Below are 16,018 nucleotides of genomic sequence, written 5' to 3' on the forward strand. Positions count from 1 at the left end.
CTAGAGTTTACATAAGTAAAGAACTCTTTGCTGTTTTTCTTTGCATACTTTGCTAAAGAGTTCTCGTAATCTGCCTTTGCCTGCATAACCGCCTTTGTGACTTTGTTACAGACGAGCTTATATCTATCATAGGCTTCCATGTCACCTGCTAATTTATATGTATCCCATGCATTTTTCTTCTCTGCCACATGTCTCATTAGTTCATCTGACATCCACTTAGGCCTAAACCTTGAACAATATTTCTTAGTTGGTACGAAAAGCCTAGTAGCTTCCAAGGTTAATTCTCTGAATGCTTCCCATTTTGGATTTGCTGTTGGTAGCATCATCAGTTGGTCCCACTGTATAGAATTTAAAAACTGTCTCAAACCACCGTAGTCACCTTTACGAAAGTAAAAACCCTTCCCTTTATCCCTGGATAGTAGATACCTCTTTGAGTAAATCCCAATTCAGCACACTGTGTTCGCTGCCACCTAGTGGTTCCTTATCTGCAGATTCTTAATGCATGAAGAATCACTACTGATAATCAGATCAAGCGTTGTGCTTCCTCTAGTTGCTTCCTCAACATGCTGCTGTAGAAAACAATCATCCAATAAATCCACAAAAGCCTTGCTAACGTATGAGTGACCAACCCACAAATTCCCGTCAATATCTGGGAAATTAAAATCCCCATTATAAGACAATCTGATTTTCTGGCCCACTATTTCTCTGTACAGTTGTTTAATATATTCATCAGGGTCATTAGTCCAATAACAAGTGCCTACTCTCAATTTTGTTTCCCCAGTGTTTGTCACACCAAACTGATTCAACACTGATCTGTCCACCCTTATCGATTCATTCCATGTAGTCTGCCATATTATGTCTCTTCTTGCAATCTTTTCTTTTTTCTTTTAACCATTTGAGGGCTATTTATAAAATGCAGGATCATTTTAACACTACTGGAATTATATAGAAATCAATAATTAATGGGCTCATTAAGGCAGAGTGGTTCTGCTGACCAATCTGATTAGCTACTATGATGTAGTAACAAAGGAACTGGATGCAAATAATAATTTTGACATCATATATTTAGATTTCAGCAAAGCGTTTGATACTGTTCCACACGAAAGGCTACACTAGTACAAACTGGAGCTGTGTAGCATTAGGAGCAAGATATGGCTATGGATAAAGGAATGGTTGAGGGCAGAAGCCAGAGGGTGAATATAAATAGGCATTGCTCTTATTGGATTAACATCAACATTAGTGTGGTCCTGCATGGTTCAGTGCTGGGCCTTTTATTGTTTACAGTATTTATTAATGATACTGATGAAGACATATCAAGCTTGTTGTCTGAATTTGCAGATAATACAAGGCTGGAAGGGTGTTAATGACAGGACTGAAGGCATATTACTGAAGGAAGACCCTAGAAAAATTACACAGATGGGTTGAGAAGTCACAACTGTAGTTTAACATTGGTAAATGCAAAATACTATATATGAGCAGCAGTGATCCTAAAATAACATACTATTTAGGTGGTACCACACTCAAGGTGGTGGAGAACAAAAGAGACCTGAGGGGAATCTTAGTCTGACACAAAGTTCTCTAAGTAGAACAAATGGCTACCAGAACAACTCATGGGGTTTTGTCAATATTATATAGTAACTTTGCTAGCAGGGACAAAGAGGTGATTATCCTGTTATATAAGCCAATGGTTAGGTCACATATTGATTACTGCATACAGGTCTGAAAGCCACATTTTAAGAGAGAGGTGTGGATCTCTTGGAATGGGTGAAGTGCAAGTAGATTAACCAAGAACACAAAAGGGGTATTCTAATTACCGAAGACTTCCGTTCTGCAAATTGCAGTGCTTGGAAACCAGGCACTTGCAAGGAGACCTGATTTAAGTGTTTAAGGCTTTAAATGAATTAAGTGAACTTAATTATAACATATTCTAATTCTTTCTCAGACAATGCAAACAAGGGGACATAAACTGAAATTGTAAAAGGATGGCTGCAGGATAGATATGTGAAAATGTTGCTTTCAGCTAGAGAGTAACTGATTGCTGGAAAAAACTACTATCTGGAAATGAAGTGGGTAGTTTGAATAAATTTGAGAAAGAATTACACATATTTTATTAGATGGTATGGACAGATGAGGTGGGTTTTTCTTTTGCTGAAAAAGTATAAGCTTGTCAGCAAAAAAAATTTTTTTTTAAATAAACAAAAAAATAAACTATAAGCTGACAAACAATAATAATAATGATGATCTCAAACTATTTACCTTTTTATATTTTTAACATAAGATGTTAAAAAGACTAGAAGAAAGAAAATAAACGGTTATTGGGGCATATAGTACTAGCCACCGCACTACTGCACAAGTTAAAATGGGAACAAATATGGCATTATATAGCATATTTAAAGGTCTTTCCATCCACCATTGTTGCTTTCAGTTTATTTTTGGGTATCATTACTCTATGATTATTCTACTCATCGTGTTAATGGTATAACATGGAGCCTATTCACAAGGAAGGTTCATATCCAAATGCTTAACTTCCCCAATGATGAGATCCCTAACTTTACTGAAATGGTAGTCTAGAAAGCTGATTCAACCATAATCTAGTAATATCTCCATCCATCAAAAGCCTGGTTAATTATGATATTCTTTTCATATTGGTCTTGGACAATGAACTCCACTGACAGTGGATGTTCAATGAAATTTACCAAAAACAGCACAATTATGTATTTTATTAAGTTAATGAGATGGTTCTGCCTTCTCAGAGATTTGAACCTATATGATGAGCTGCTGATGTCTTTAGTTTTGTTGTTTTGGTTTTTTTTTTTTTTTTTTTAGGAGCATTAGCAACTAAGACCATATTGCTCCGGGAATATGCGGTGGTCATTCCCTGACCTTTCCGCATCCTCCGAATTTGGTGGTGATGGGCTCGAACCCCGGTCTAATCAAGAAGCGTGTGCTACGCACTGTTGCTCCTTCCCAGCAGGCTACGCAGGCGCCGATGTCTTTAGTGTTTGGATCCTTTGCTAACATACCTGTTATGCAAGGTATGTTCCAAAAGTACCAGGACTGATTTAAAAATTTTTTTTTTATTATTATAATTATTTATTTTTCTAAAGTGTGGTAAAAGATACTCCTGGGCCACTGTTCCACTGCATGCAGCACAGGAGCCCAAGTGCAAATTCTGAAAAACAGTACTTGACTGTGTTTCTATATATACAGTACTGGGGAGAAGAGAGCAGTGAAATATAAAAACAAATGTACAATTCGATCAAAATAATAAGGAGCTCCCACAAATAATGGGCAGAGGCGCATTGCACCCATGATCCATTATGACTCTCATTATTTCCATTATTGCTGGAGATGAAAAGTTGGTGATTCCAGCATGACCCTTCAATGAAGTAACAATATTAATATCCCCACTGATCTGATCACTGTTTCGATGCAAAAGGGATTGTACATAAGAAGTTTGTCCTGCAGAAGTAATTGTTAATCAAGTTTTACAAATGTAATTCCATACAGCACTTATATTTGTCGCTACCTCCCTCAGAAGCAGGAATCCAGAAATTAGTTCCCCTTGCATGATAACATGTGCTGTCTAACCAATGGTTTTTGGTCAGAAAGACAGGTCACTGTTTTGTATAGAATGTAATTGGCAGAATTGTTATCCCTTTGCTTCTTCCTGTTCCCACAGTTCAAAACAGTCATTTAAACAGTTGTGAATTAACAACATGACTTCTGATGTTTCTGATGTTTAAAAGGGAGAAAAAAGCACCACTAGTTGATAAGTAGCTTCCATAACTTTTTTTTTTTTTTTTTTTTTTAATAATCAGTTGCAGGACTTTTGGGACAAAGAGTTGTAGAAAAAATCATTTTTCCATAATTAATGCTAAAAATTCTTAAAAGCATATAAGCAAAGAAGTGATTTTTTAACAAGTGCATTTTCATTAATTAGTCTAACAGTTTTACTTACAATGCTGTGAACAGCTTTACAGGTCAGTAATACAAAGAGATCTTTTTTGTTGTTGTTAAGGACCTTGCACACATATAATATTTAAATTCCTGGCTAAAAACCACATTTCCATGACTATAACAATATCAAAGTCAAACATAATGAAAAACTTTGTGTTGCTAATAATCTGTGATAGATGTTTCACAGATTAATAAAAATTACAAAACATAAAAATGCAAAACTAAAATCGATACCTGCATGGCTTCGATAATGATACATTAGAGTTGCCTGTGCTGTAAAAGTTTTGTTTTTGCATATTTTACAAGTTAAAGGACCCCTATCTTCTTTCTTCTTGGTACGTAGTGCTCGGATACATTTTAATGCCAATTTCTAATGGATTGGTGGTGAGAGGGGGAGAGAAAGAAAATTAAGTCAAATGTATATAACAAACTTCAAAAAAATATATAGATTATCAACAAAAAAAAAGGCAAAAATCAAATAATAAATGCTTCTCTACATGAAAATAAAAATATAATTTATCATTACATGGTAAAAGTATCTTTGAAGTAAATCATGAAGTGATCTTAAATGTTTATAGTGTGCAGTCACTCTTCAGTAATTTTCAAATTTTTTTTCTCTAGTTCCTAAAACTTGACAGACTAAGTGCAAAATGTAAAAATTTCCATTTTTCTAAAAATACATATGTTGGATCAAATTGGCTGTTTTGAAATTGCTATAGTGCAGCTGGAAATAAATATTTCTTGCTGATTTAGTCTCTCAATCAAAAAAAAAAAAAAAATTTGAGGTTTTGTGATGGGCTTTTTTTTTTTTTTAATTATTATTATTTTTTTGGTAGTCCACTGTTCCAGAAGTTGTAAACTTTAAAAATAAAATTTAATAAAAAAAAACTGTATGTAATTAATAATACTATGTATACTTTTAATATGAAAATAGCCTTAAATTTGTACAGTTCATGCCATTGTTAAAAAAAATCCCTTCCTCAGTGGGAATTATTCCATATCTATCATCTTTGTAGAATTTTGAAAGTTTATTTTTTACAAGAAAAGCCCTTTTTGTTTCTTCAATGATTGTAATCCTGCTGTTATGCTGTCACAAAAAAATATGAAATGACTAAACTGACCATAAATTATTTAAGTGATGTTAACTCACTGTATTCCTCTTCTTCTTGTTAATGGCATTTTCCATCAATTCACATCACATTTCCTGCTGTTATGGCTTTGCTGCTCCTTCCATAATCTGCTACCGACTTTTCAGCCGAAAAATTATGCATATCACTCAGCTGCACCTTGTGAGCTCAAAGTATTCTTGCCATAAACTTCCACAAGCTGGCAATAAATTTCTGCCACCAAAACATTTCTTGAATTCATTACAGCATGAAAAAAACTTCACTCTGAAACTACCATTCTAGTCAAGATGCCATGTTACACTAACTTGTACACACAATGTGCAGTAGACAGCAAGTAAATCGAGGTACAGTATTATAAATGATTAACAAACCCTTCCCTGGCATAACAAACATAGGTGTGGGTCATTTAGCTGCAAAATTATAAAAACATCTTGTAAACTTACAGAAGAAAGGCATATGGTCAGCCAAAACTCAAATGTATCTCTCAACGCTAAATGTAAGATAGCTTTACAAGCCCGGGAAAATAAAATTGGTAGAAGAACTGAAAAAGATCAAATGGGATATTGTAGGAATGTCAGAGACACATAGGACAGAAGAAGGAACATTGGATATGACAGAAGGAAGAATATTTTACACAGGGAGAAAAGATAACATACACAGAGAAGGATAACATACATAGTAAATATGAAAGCAACCGACTCCCCAAACTCCTCACATGATGATACAGAGACAGTTGCCTTCTATTCAGACCCACAAGAAACCATAGATAACACAAACAAAAAAGATATTTTAATAATAATGGGAGACTGTAATGCAAAAGCTGGAGGCTTTTCGACAGACTTTAGCAATGTATTAGGAAAGTTTGGGATAGGAAACAGAAATGAGCGAGGAGGAGAACTCTTGAACTTCTGCAAAGAGAATAAACTATTCATCATCAACACACTGTTCCACCACAGATCTGAACATAAGTATACATGGACATCACCAGAAGGAAATACAAAAAACTGCATCTACTACATTTTAATAAATAACAACTGGAAATCATTCATTCAAAATGTTAAAACACTTAGAAGTACAGATTTTGATACCGACCATGAACTGCTAGCAGCAAAAATTAAATGGAAATTTAAAAATACAAAGCCAAAGAACAATAGAGCAACATTAAATATATCACGATTTGAAGAAGACAAAATAAAGGAAATTTATGGGAAACACTACAAGAAAAATTAAAAGATATAAACTATTAATCATCTATGGAAAATATATGGGAGAAAACTAAACAAATGACTAAAGATGCAGCCTTAGAAACCTTGGGTACAAAACCAAATAATCCTTGGATTACAGCAGAAATTTCAGATGTATGGACAGAAAAAAGACAAATGAAAAATCTCCTAAACAAAGAAAATAGTCAAGAAAAAAGGAAAAAATATAAAACCCTAAAAAAACAAAATAGACAACCTAGGTAAAGCTGCTAAAGGGTAATGGTTGGAAGGCAAAGCAAAGCAGTCCGAAGAGGCAAATAAAGACAACTCTAAAACAACTTACCGGATAATAAAGGAACTATCTAAAATAAACATCCCGAAAACACTGACGATGAAAAACAATATAAAAACAGGAAACATGCAAGAAATTTTAAAAAATATGGAAAGAATATTACAAACCCTGTTCAAAGGGGAAAGAAAAAAAACAATAATAGAAGAGATAGAGTCCTTGAAGTTATCACAGACATTCTCTCACATATATGCCAGACAAGCTGTACTTGCTACCTGGGAGTCTAAAACGCTGATGGAACTGATATTCGGGTGACATTCAAGTCAAGTGAACCCAATTTCAGCAAAGTCCGGGCGGTCTGTGATGCCAAATTCTCTGCTTGCACCTTCACAATGGTGGGACTGTTAGTAATTCTGGGTATAACTTTCATGCACAAGCACTGTGGGTGACCATCCAGGTTTTAACAAAACATAAGCAGGGGTCTAGGTGTGGCACCCACATCACATGGAGGAATGCTGCCCCTCTGTGTTACCAGGCAATACTAGGTGGTAGATGACTTTCATCAACCGGTGCAATACCACCACTTTGTTATTGGAGGCTTGAAGTGGTGGAACCCATGTTTAGTCTCCAGAGCTAAGTTCTGGTCAACCCTTCCCCATCTCTTCCATCATGCGGTATGACTGATGACGTTTGAGGTTATGATGAACATCATGGCGAGATCCAATCTTCCTCATCATGGCAAGATCCAATCTTTCGAGGGTACGGTGTTCGCAGGCCGGCTGCTAGTTAGTACAACGGACCGAACCTATTGCTAACTCTTTAGGAGGCTTCAGGATCAGCTAGTGCATCTTGCTACCTCTACTCTGCCAGACAGTGACTGGAGGGAGTCTGAGTAGTGTGTATGTGGGGGGGGGGATCATCGAGGCCATGATATGTCAAAGATCTGGGTATATTCTTACCATGTGTACGCCATATCCAAAAATTTCATTACTTCACACAGCATGTCCCCCCCCCACTTTTTCTTACTATTGAATACACCACGAATTGTCAAACTAATAGAGTAAGCATATCTGCGAAAAGATCTAAACCTCCCAAACACTTTCTAGTTCATTTCACAAATATACGTGGTCTCAATTCTAATCTCAACAATATCCATTTCCACTTGCAGTCTGCCAAGCCCCACGTACGTTTTTCTGACAGAATCTCAGTTATCGATTGATTCAACCACTGCTCATCTCAGCTGCCCAAATTATTCGCCGTATGATTCATTTAGCCTCAAAGGTTGTACTTGTGCATATGTCCATTCTGATATTCGCTGTCAGAGACTTGGTAATTTGGAATCTCCTCTCTTCGATCTTCTCTGGCTTAAAATCTCTCTACCTCATTGTGTCAAATTCATCTGTTGTCTCTACCATTCTCCCAACTCCACTAATCACTTGGAGCTCTTTGACTTCCTCTCTTTGCAACTTGACTTTCTCCAGTCCAACTTTCCTAACAGTAAGGTAATTTTCCTTGGTGATTTTAATGTTCACAACTCCAGCTGGCTTCCGTTTTCTAGTCACACTGACCCAGCTGGTCGAGATGCTGAGACTTTTGCAATTAATAATGACCTTGCACAGATTGTTCATTTACCTACAAGAATACCGGACAATCCTAACCATTCAGCCAACACGCTTGATCTTTTTCTCACAAACAACCCTTCTAAGTATATGGTTGAAGTGAGTGGTCCTTTAGGCACCTTAGATCACAACATGGTGATTGTCTCGTCTCCAATGGAGCCTTTATCTCATGGCTATTCCCAACCTTGTGTTGTTTGGCATTACAAGAATGCAAAATGAGATGACCTGCGAGATTTCTTTTCTTCTTTTCCTTGGTTGGATTACTGTTTCAAAACTTCTGATGTCAATGTTTGCTCAGATCGTGTCAGTGAAATTATTCTTGTAGGAATGGAATCCTTTATTCCACACTCCACTTTAAAATCTCGTCCTTTATCTAAACCTTGGTTTACCAATAAACGTACTAAGGCTGTTTAAGAGAAGAATGTTGCATATCGTAATTGGCTTGTTTCCAATTCTTCAGTTTAATTTTCTGCCTACACCAAAGCTCGCAACAATTGTAAAGCAGTTATTAATCAGTCCAAACTAGATTTTGAACAGGCTAAGAGTAGAAAACTTGCTTCTTGCCCAAATGGGAGCCGAGCATTCAGGTCTCTTGCCAAAGCTATTGGCCGCAACTTTTGCCCATCTTTGTTCCCACCTTTTTTTTTTTTTTTTTTTTTTTTTTTTTTTAGTAGCATTAGCAACTAAGGCCATATTGCTCCGGTGCGGTGGTTATTCCCTGACCTTTCCGCATCCTCCGTATTTGGTGGTGACGGGCTCGAACCCCGGTCTAATCAAGAAGCATGTGCTATGCACTGCTGCTCCTTCCCACCTGGCTACGGAGGCGCCTTTGTTCCCACCTCTGTCAAAACCAGATGGTTCTGTTGTCACTTCAGCCAAGGATAAAGATGACCTGCTAGCATCCCATTTTTTTCCAACTCGTGTATTAATGATCTTGGTAAAACACCTCCCACCATCCCCAACACACTCTATTCAATGCCTCCTGTGGTCTTCCTTCAAAATGGATGTCAGAAGGATTTTGCCGAATCTTGATGCTAAGAAAGCTCCATGTCCTGATGGTATTTCTCCACTTTTTCTCAAAACCTGTGCTCCTGAACCTACTCCTGTTCTTTGCCGCCTTTTTCACTTTCTTATTCCACAGGTGTTTTTCCTTCTGCTTGGAAATTTACTCATATCCAGCCAGTTCCTAAGAAAGGTGACAAATCCCTCCCATCCAATTATCATCCTATTGCAATACTTCTACTCTTTCTAAAGTAACAGAGAAATCAATTAACCGGCAACTCTTAAACTACCTAAAAACCTTCTGACTGACAATGATCGCCAGTATGGAGTCTGTCGGTGTCGATCCACTGGTGATATTCTGGCTTATGTTACCCATTTATGGACAAATGAAATGGAAAAGTTTGGTGAAACAAGCAGTTGCTCTTGATATCTCAAAGGCTTTCGATCATGTTTGGCTTAAAGGTCTTCTAAACAAACTTTAATCTTATGGTTTGCCAACTGTTTTTTGTAATCGATTACAAAAAACAGTTGGCAAACCAACTGTTTTCTCTCTGATCGCTCACTGAGGGTGATGGTAGATGGCTCTCTGCCTTCTAACTTCTCCACTAATGCTGGTGTCCCCCAAGGTTCAGTTCTTTCCCCCACTCTTTTACTCTTGTATATTAATGACCTTCTTCCATTGACTGGAAATCCTATCCATAGTTTTTGCCGATGATAGCGCATTGCATTCCACTTTCCATTTGGAGAAACCCTTCCCTGCTCAATCAGCTTCAACTTCTCGAATATCTGCTACCAATTCCTTAAATGCCGATCTCCGGGTAATTCTCCAGTGGGGCAAAGAAAACTTAGTTGATTTCAATCCTTCTAAAACTCAGTCTTGTCTTATATCTCAGAAAAAGGATTCTTCTGCTCCTATGCTTACCTTTGATGACATTCCAATTTCTAGGTAAGTTGATATATCTCTTTTGGGGATTACCCTGACTTCTAATCTCTCTTGGCACCAGCACATTACAAATATTGCTTCCTCTGCATCTAAAAAACTTTGTTTTCTCCTTCGTTCTCGGCATTACTTTTCTTCCAAACAGCTGTTCACTCTGTACAAATCGCAAATCCGCTCTACCATGGAATATTGTTCCCACATCTGGGGCGGTGCCCCCAAAACCTCTCTCACACTTCTAGATTCCATTCAGAAGAGGGCAGTTAGGTTAATTAATGACTCCTCTCTAATAGAGTCTCTCCACTCGCTGTCTCATAGAAGTACTGTTTCTGCTGCATGCCTTTTCTACAGATACTTCCATGGGCAGTTTTATTCTGAATTGGCTTCTATTATTCCTGTTCTCTCTCTTTCAAAACAGTCCGAACACGTGCTGCCACCAGCCGACATCCATTTACTGTCCAACTTCAAACTCACAGAACCAACTTTTCATCTTCCTTGTTTATTCATTCAGTTGCTGTTTTCTGGAACAACCTTCCTTCGTACATATTTCCTTAAAATTACAGTCTACAGAAGTCTAATGTCAACAAATACCCTCTTTCATCTTCTCAACCTCCAACCCAAGCACGGTACCAAGTACTATAGGTTCTAATACCTCTTATGTTTGGAGGTTTTCATAAAAAAAAAAAAAAGTTCAGAAAGCAATTAGCCAAATGAAGAATGACAAGGCACCCGGAAATAATGATAGCATCCAAGCAGAACTATGGAAATTTGGAGGCGATGCAATGTTAAAACACCCCGCACAATTGTTTAATCTAATTTTATTTACAGGTGATATACCAGAAGACTGGAAAAGTGGAATAATAGTACCTATATGACAATTAATAATAGTACCTATATGGCAATTTTCTTTATCTCCTTGTTCTAACGAACAAGGAGATAAAGAAAATTGTCAGAATTATAGACCCATTACCCTTTTAAACCATATATATATAATATTTATAAGGATCTTACAAAATAGGATACTTAAAATATGTGAAGAAACAATAGGGGAAGAACAAGCAGGATTTAGAAAAGACAGATCAACAATAGACCAAATATTCACACTAAACATCACTGCAGGAAAATATTGGAAAAAGAAGAAACCTCTTTATCTGTGCTTCATCGATTTCAAGCAGGCATTTGACTTGACTCTGTAAACAGAGAAAATTTAATGAAGCAACTACAAAAAAATGTCACTTGATTATGAAATAATCATGTTTGTAAAAAATTTCTACAAAAATACAAAAGCAATAGTAAAATTCAAACTTAAAACAAAGTAATTTGAAATAGAGAAAGGGATCATGCAGGGATGCCCTTTTATCTCCATATCTATTTAATATTTACCTAAAACTAATGAAATCAACTGAAGAAAACAGAGGCACAATAATAAATGGAAAAAATATAAAACCACATAAAATATGCAGATGATATTGTAATTTTAACAGAAACCAAACAACAACTAAAAGAAATATTAACAAACATCGATAAAGCAAGAAACAATTATGGAATTAATATTAATATAAATAAAACCAAAGTAATGCAAATTGTAAAAAACATAGAAGACATAAACATCCAAAATCAACAAGTAGAACAAGTACAAAAATTTGTATACCTGGTCGCTCTAATAACCAGAAACCTAAGTAATATCGACCAAATTAATCGCAGACTGAACATCGGATGGACAAACATGAACAAACTGAAAATCATATGGAAGAGCAATAAAATCTCAAAGTCTAAAAATTAAACTATATGAAACAGCAACTTATGAATCAGAGAATTGGAGAATAAATAAGAAAGAAAGGCAAAAATTAATGGCATTTGAAATGAGATGTCTAAGAAAAATCAATAAAACAAACTGGAGAGAACATAAAACTAACGAACAAGGAGAGATTTAAATTTTGAATGCAGAATAATAGAGCAGATCTACATAAAACAACTTCAGTGGTTTGGACATGTGAACCAGATGAAACAACACAGGCTGCCTAACGTAGTACTGACAGGAAGAATTGGAGATAAGAGACCACCAGCAAGACCCAAAAGAGGATGGCTGCAATGCCTAAAGGAAAACAAGCTTTCAAAGCTATCAACAAATGATGTAAGATTCAAGAGATCGACAACAATGGAGGACGATATCTAAATAGGGACTCAACCCGTGCCAAATGGAAGAGTAGAATGATGATGATGTAAACTTACTTGCTGACCACCTCTCATAACCTTATTTTTGTAAATGCCTCTAAAAATTTTTCCAATCTCAATACGGTGTAGTGTAAACAAAGTACAATCAAAGTACAATCTTAGAGGAAGTCTTTTACTCATTGTGTTCTTAAGTATCTCCTTTAGGGGAGAGTTACTGAGGGAGAGAGAGCAATAGAAATTTGTGATATTACCTGATCTCCTTGCCTGAAAGTATATGCAAAGCATATTCTCATAACCAATTGGTTTAAGTCCTCCAAAAGTGTTTAATATTGCAAGTCATTCCTGTTCTGTGTTTCTCTGCCACAAAATTGGGACTCTGGTAATGATTGCATCTCATCTAATTGCTGAAAATGTCAGAAGTCAACAACAGTTTTTGAACAGTCATTTTTTTTCCCCTAAGCAAGGCTATCTGTTTTAATAACATTTATTCAGACTGTAAAAAAAGGACCAATTTGCTTATTTTAAGACTGTTTATTTTGCCAAATATAAGTTTTGGAAAAACACATCATTAAATAGATAAAACTAAATAATGCCAGTCACATGCTTGATTATTAAGTTACATCCAATGCTAATGGAATGACAAACTGAATGCAAGATTTTCTCATAAGCATGTGCTCTACATTAAAAAAAAAAAAATCCACAGTGACCATAATTCAAATTAAGCATACACAGCTTTCACCACTTTTAAGAAAAGAAAAATGCTGTCGAACCTCAATATAATGCAGGTGTCAGGTGACAACTTTAATGCCTGTTATAAGTGAAACATATTATAGCCAAAAATTTTTTTATCATTTTCTCCCTGGTTTTTTTTTAACATATATACTCTAAATACTCATAAATAATGTTTTGAAATAGTCATGTAATTTAGTTTTGCCTGAACCGATGACAGTACTTTTTCAGCACATAATTCTTAATAGTGGTCAGATACAATAAATGAAGATGTCCACTATCACTCTGATGTCCTAACTATACCACCACATTAATGTTTTTAAGCACTTAGTTAATTTCTATTTCTTTTTCCTTACACAAGTCATTCACATTATATTCTGAGTCACTCCCTATGTCGCTGGCCTGCTGTTTGTCAATCGTCTTTCCACTATTCACAGAGGCTGCAATTTATTCCTCGCTAAGGTAATGCGCATCTGGAGCTTATGCATCCACCTCAATCCAATCAGCCAGGCCATTTGCTCCAAGACTGCCACCAAGTATGTTACAAGCAGGTTCTGCTACTTGTTTTAAAATGCTGCTAATTCAAGGTTATTATTGGTGATTCTTCCAATACATTTTTTCCAGCAGCTTTCAATTGCTATTGAGTTTACTTTCTCTCACACCAATCCAATACTGTATGCAATGTCTTTCAGTGTTAATGCTTTCAGAATTCTAGAACTTGAATTTCTGAGTTCACAACACCAGCAAGTAGCTCACCATGATAGCAGGTTTTGTAAGCTCGAATAATGCTGATCTGTGGGTTGAATTAGTACAGCTGAGTTCCTTGACAGAAATGTAACTCTGATCTTGCCATTTTTCAATTTCAGGGCATCAGCCAAAGGATGGGCTGGGCAGCCCAACAGTAACAGAGCCTTTTCTTTAAGTTTTTTTGTAAAGAAAATGAGATCTCACCATTGATATGAACTCACTTTCAGAGCATGAAGCAAAAATATCACTTGTCATCCAAGCATTAAAACTATTTTTATAAATTACAGGTAGAGATTTCATGCTGACGTGCTTAAAGCACTTGGGACTTTTACTGATGCACAATGGTTTTAACTTGTGATTTCCAGTCTTGTTTATGCACAGTAACTTAGTAATTCTTTGTTAGTTTTCATATCCACTTTGTTGAGTGCCTTTTTAATATCCAGTGACCTGTCAGGGAGAAGTTTACAGTACAGCGCTGTTTTATCATAGTTGTACAACTGTTCATCTGTGAATTCACCATCTTGACTCACATTATGCAGAAATTCAGGAATGCTGATTCTGCTGTGGTAATGTCACCAAATGCAGATTCACCTATAAGTCTAACCTGGGATATCCCATGGTAAGCCCTCCATCTGCAAAGGCACCCTTCAGAAGCTTTAAATGTGTCATCACCTTCACCAAGTAGCTTATGAAATTTAAGTGCCTATGCTTTCAAAATTACCACATTTCTCAGCAATCCTGCACTACACTTCTGTAGAAACCACTTGTATAGGCATTGGTCCACATCACTGTTTTCACATTCTAGTTTTCTTTCTGTGGAGGCCTATTTCATTTTCTACAGAGTCTACGAATGAACACAAATTTTCTTCCTCTTTCATCGAAATGTGGATGGCTCCTTCTGGAATTCCACAATTGCAAAATATACTGCATTTTGTTATGCCACTCAACTCTTTCAATAATCTTTAACTTTTCTGCAACTGCATATTTTTTTATTTTGGTGGCCATTACTTCAGACCTACTGATTTACTAATTTTGCTGTGTACTTATTTCTGGTGCCCTAGTATTTATCTTGTTTTGAGAAAACTAAATTAAAGCCAAACTGCCTGGTCTATCATAAAAATATTTTATATTTTAGGGCTGGTTACTCCCTGTCTCCTGATCCATTAGCATGGTTTTAGCATTTGGGTAGATTTGAAGATCATTTTGTAACAAATCTGTTTTCCCCCGCCAATGCTTGTGGTAGTGTTTTATCAGAATATTTTCTTTAATACTTCAGACATAAAAAGTCATTAATAACTTGCCACTCTCTAATCTGCTAGGTCTGATATTAATATTAGTAGTGGGAAATCATGCAAGAAAACAAGCTTATACAGCATCATTAAAAAAAGACAAAAAACCTTCCCATATCACCTATCTCTTCTCCCATCCAATAGTTTGCCTAGTCCTTTCCTGAACTATCCACTTCCACAATGGATAGAAGTAGTTCCAGCAATCAACCACCTGTTGGCTGAAGGAAACATCCACATATCTATTCTGCAACCATCCTTCAATTTGAATTTATGCCATCTCATGTGCATAGCCTGAGCAAGAGGAAGAATCCCATCAGCACTGAGTTTTCTCAATCCATTCAAAGCTTTAAATATCTCAATTGAAAGGTGGGGGGATATGAATATCTCCCACCTTTCAATGCAACTGAATTCCTTAATCCAGGATGCAGTCTGGACTGAAAGGAGGTGGGGTCAACAAAATTCAAACCCACACCTCTACCAATGGGTGACAAACATGAAATCACTATAACATTGGGATGGACAAACTAAAAAAGATAAAGAAAATTTTAAAGGTGAATTCAGTGAAAGAGAAGATAATGTGCCTTTACAGTGATCAAAACAGTCTATGCAAAAGTGCACAGACTGTTCAGATGGAATGTCTGAAATAAACAAAATAAAACAGCTTCATTTTTAAAAAAAATTAATATTTGTTTCATTTTCTTTTGAAGAATGAAGTTCATCACAAGAAAGAAGATAAAGCCAAATTAGTTCACACATTTATGTCAACAGCCCCACTCCCCAAGATACTATTTTTAATTTTCTTAGCAAACTAAGAAATAATACTTTATAAGCAATGCACGAGACCTGGGAGGGTTGTTTCTTAAAACTCTTTCAAAATTTCGAAAATTTAGAAAAAAATGGAAGCTTTGAATGCTTTTAAGTATTAATATGTCTTTATTTTGG

The 16,018-nt window shown here is 36.1% G+C and overlaps 1 protein-coding gene across 1 annotated transcript in view; it reads right to left on the bottom strand.

The window, feature by feature from the left end:
* Positions 1-16,018, bottom strand: part of LOC150084741 (uncharacterized) — a gene marked incomplete at its 5' end in the record, with an annotated part of 120,705 nt that overhangs the window by 16,048 nt on the left and 88,639 nt on the right. Inside the window, one exon of the mRNA XM_090376343.1 lies at positions 4,195-4,330. Within this exon, the coding sequence (XP_090232469.1) occupies positions 4,195-4,330 (136 nt within the window). The remainder of the gene's footprint in view (positions 1-4,194; positions 4,331-16,018) is intronic.

The sequence above is a fragment of the Mastigoproctus giganteus genome, chromosome 6 (assembly GCF_048544385.1).
Source record: "Mastigoproctus giganteus isolate SK-2022 chromosome 6, ASM4854438v1, whole genome shotgun sequence".
Lineage (NCBI taxonomy): Eukaryota > Metazoa > Arthropoda > Arachnida > Uropygi > Thelyphonidae > Mastigoproctus > Mastigoproctus giganteus.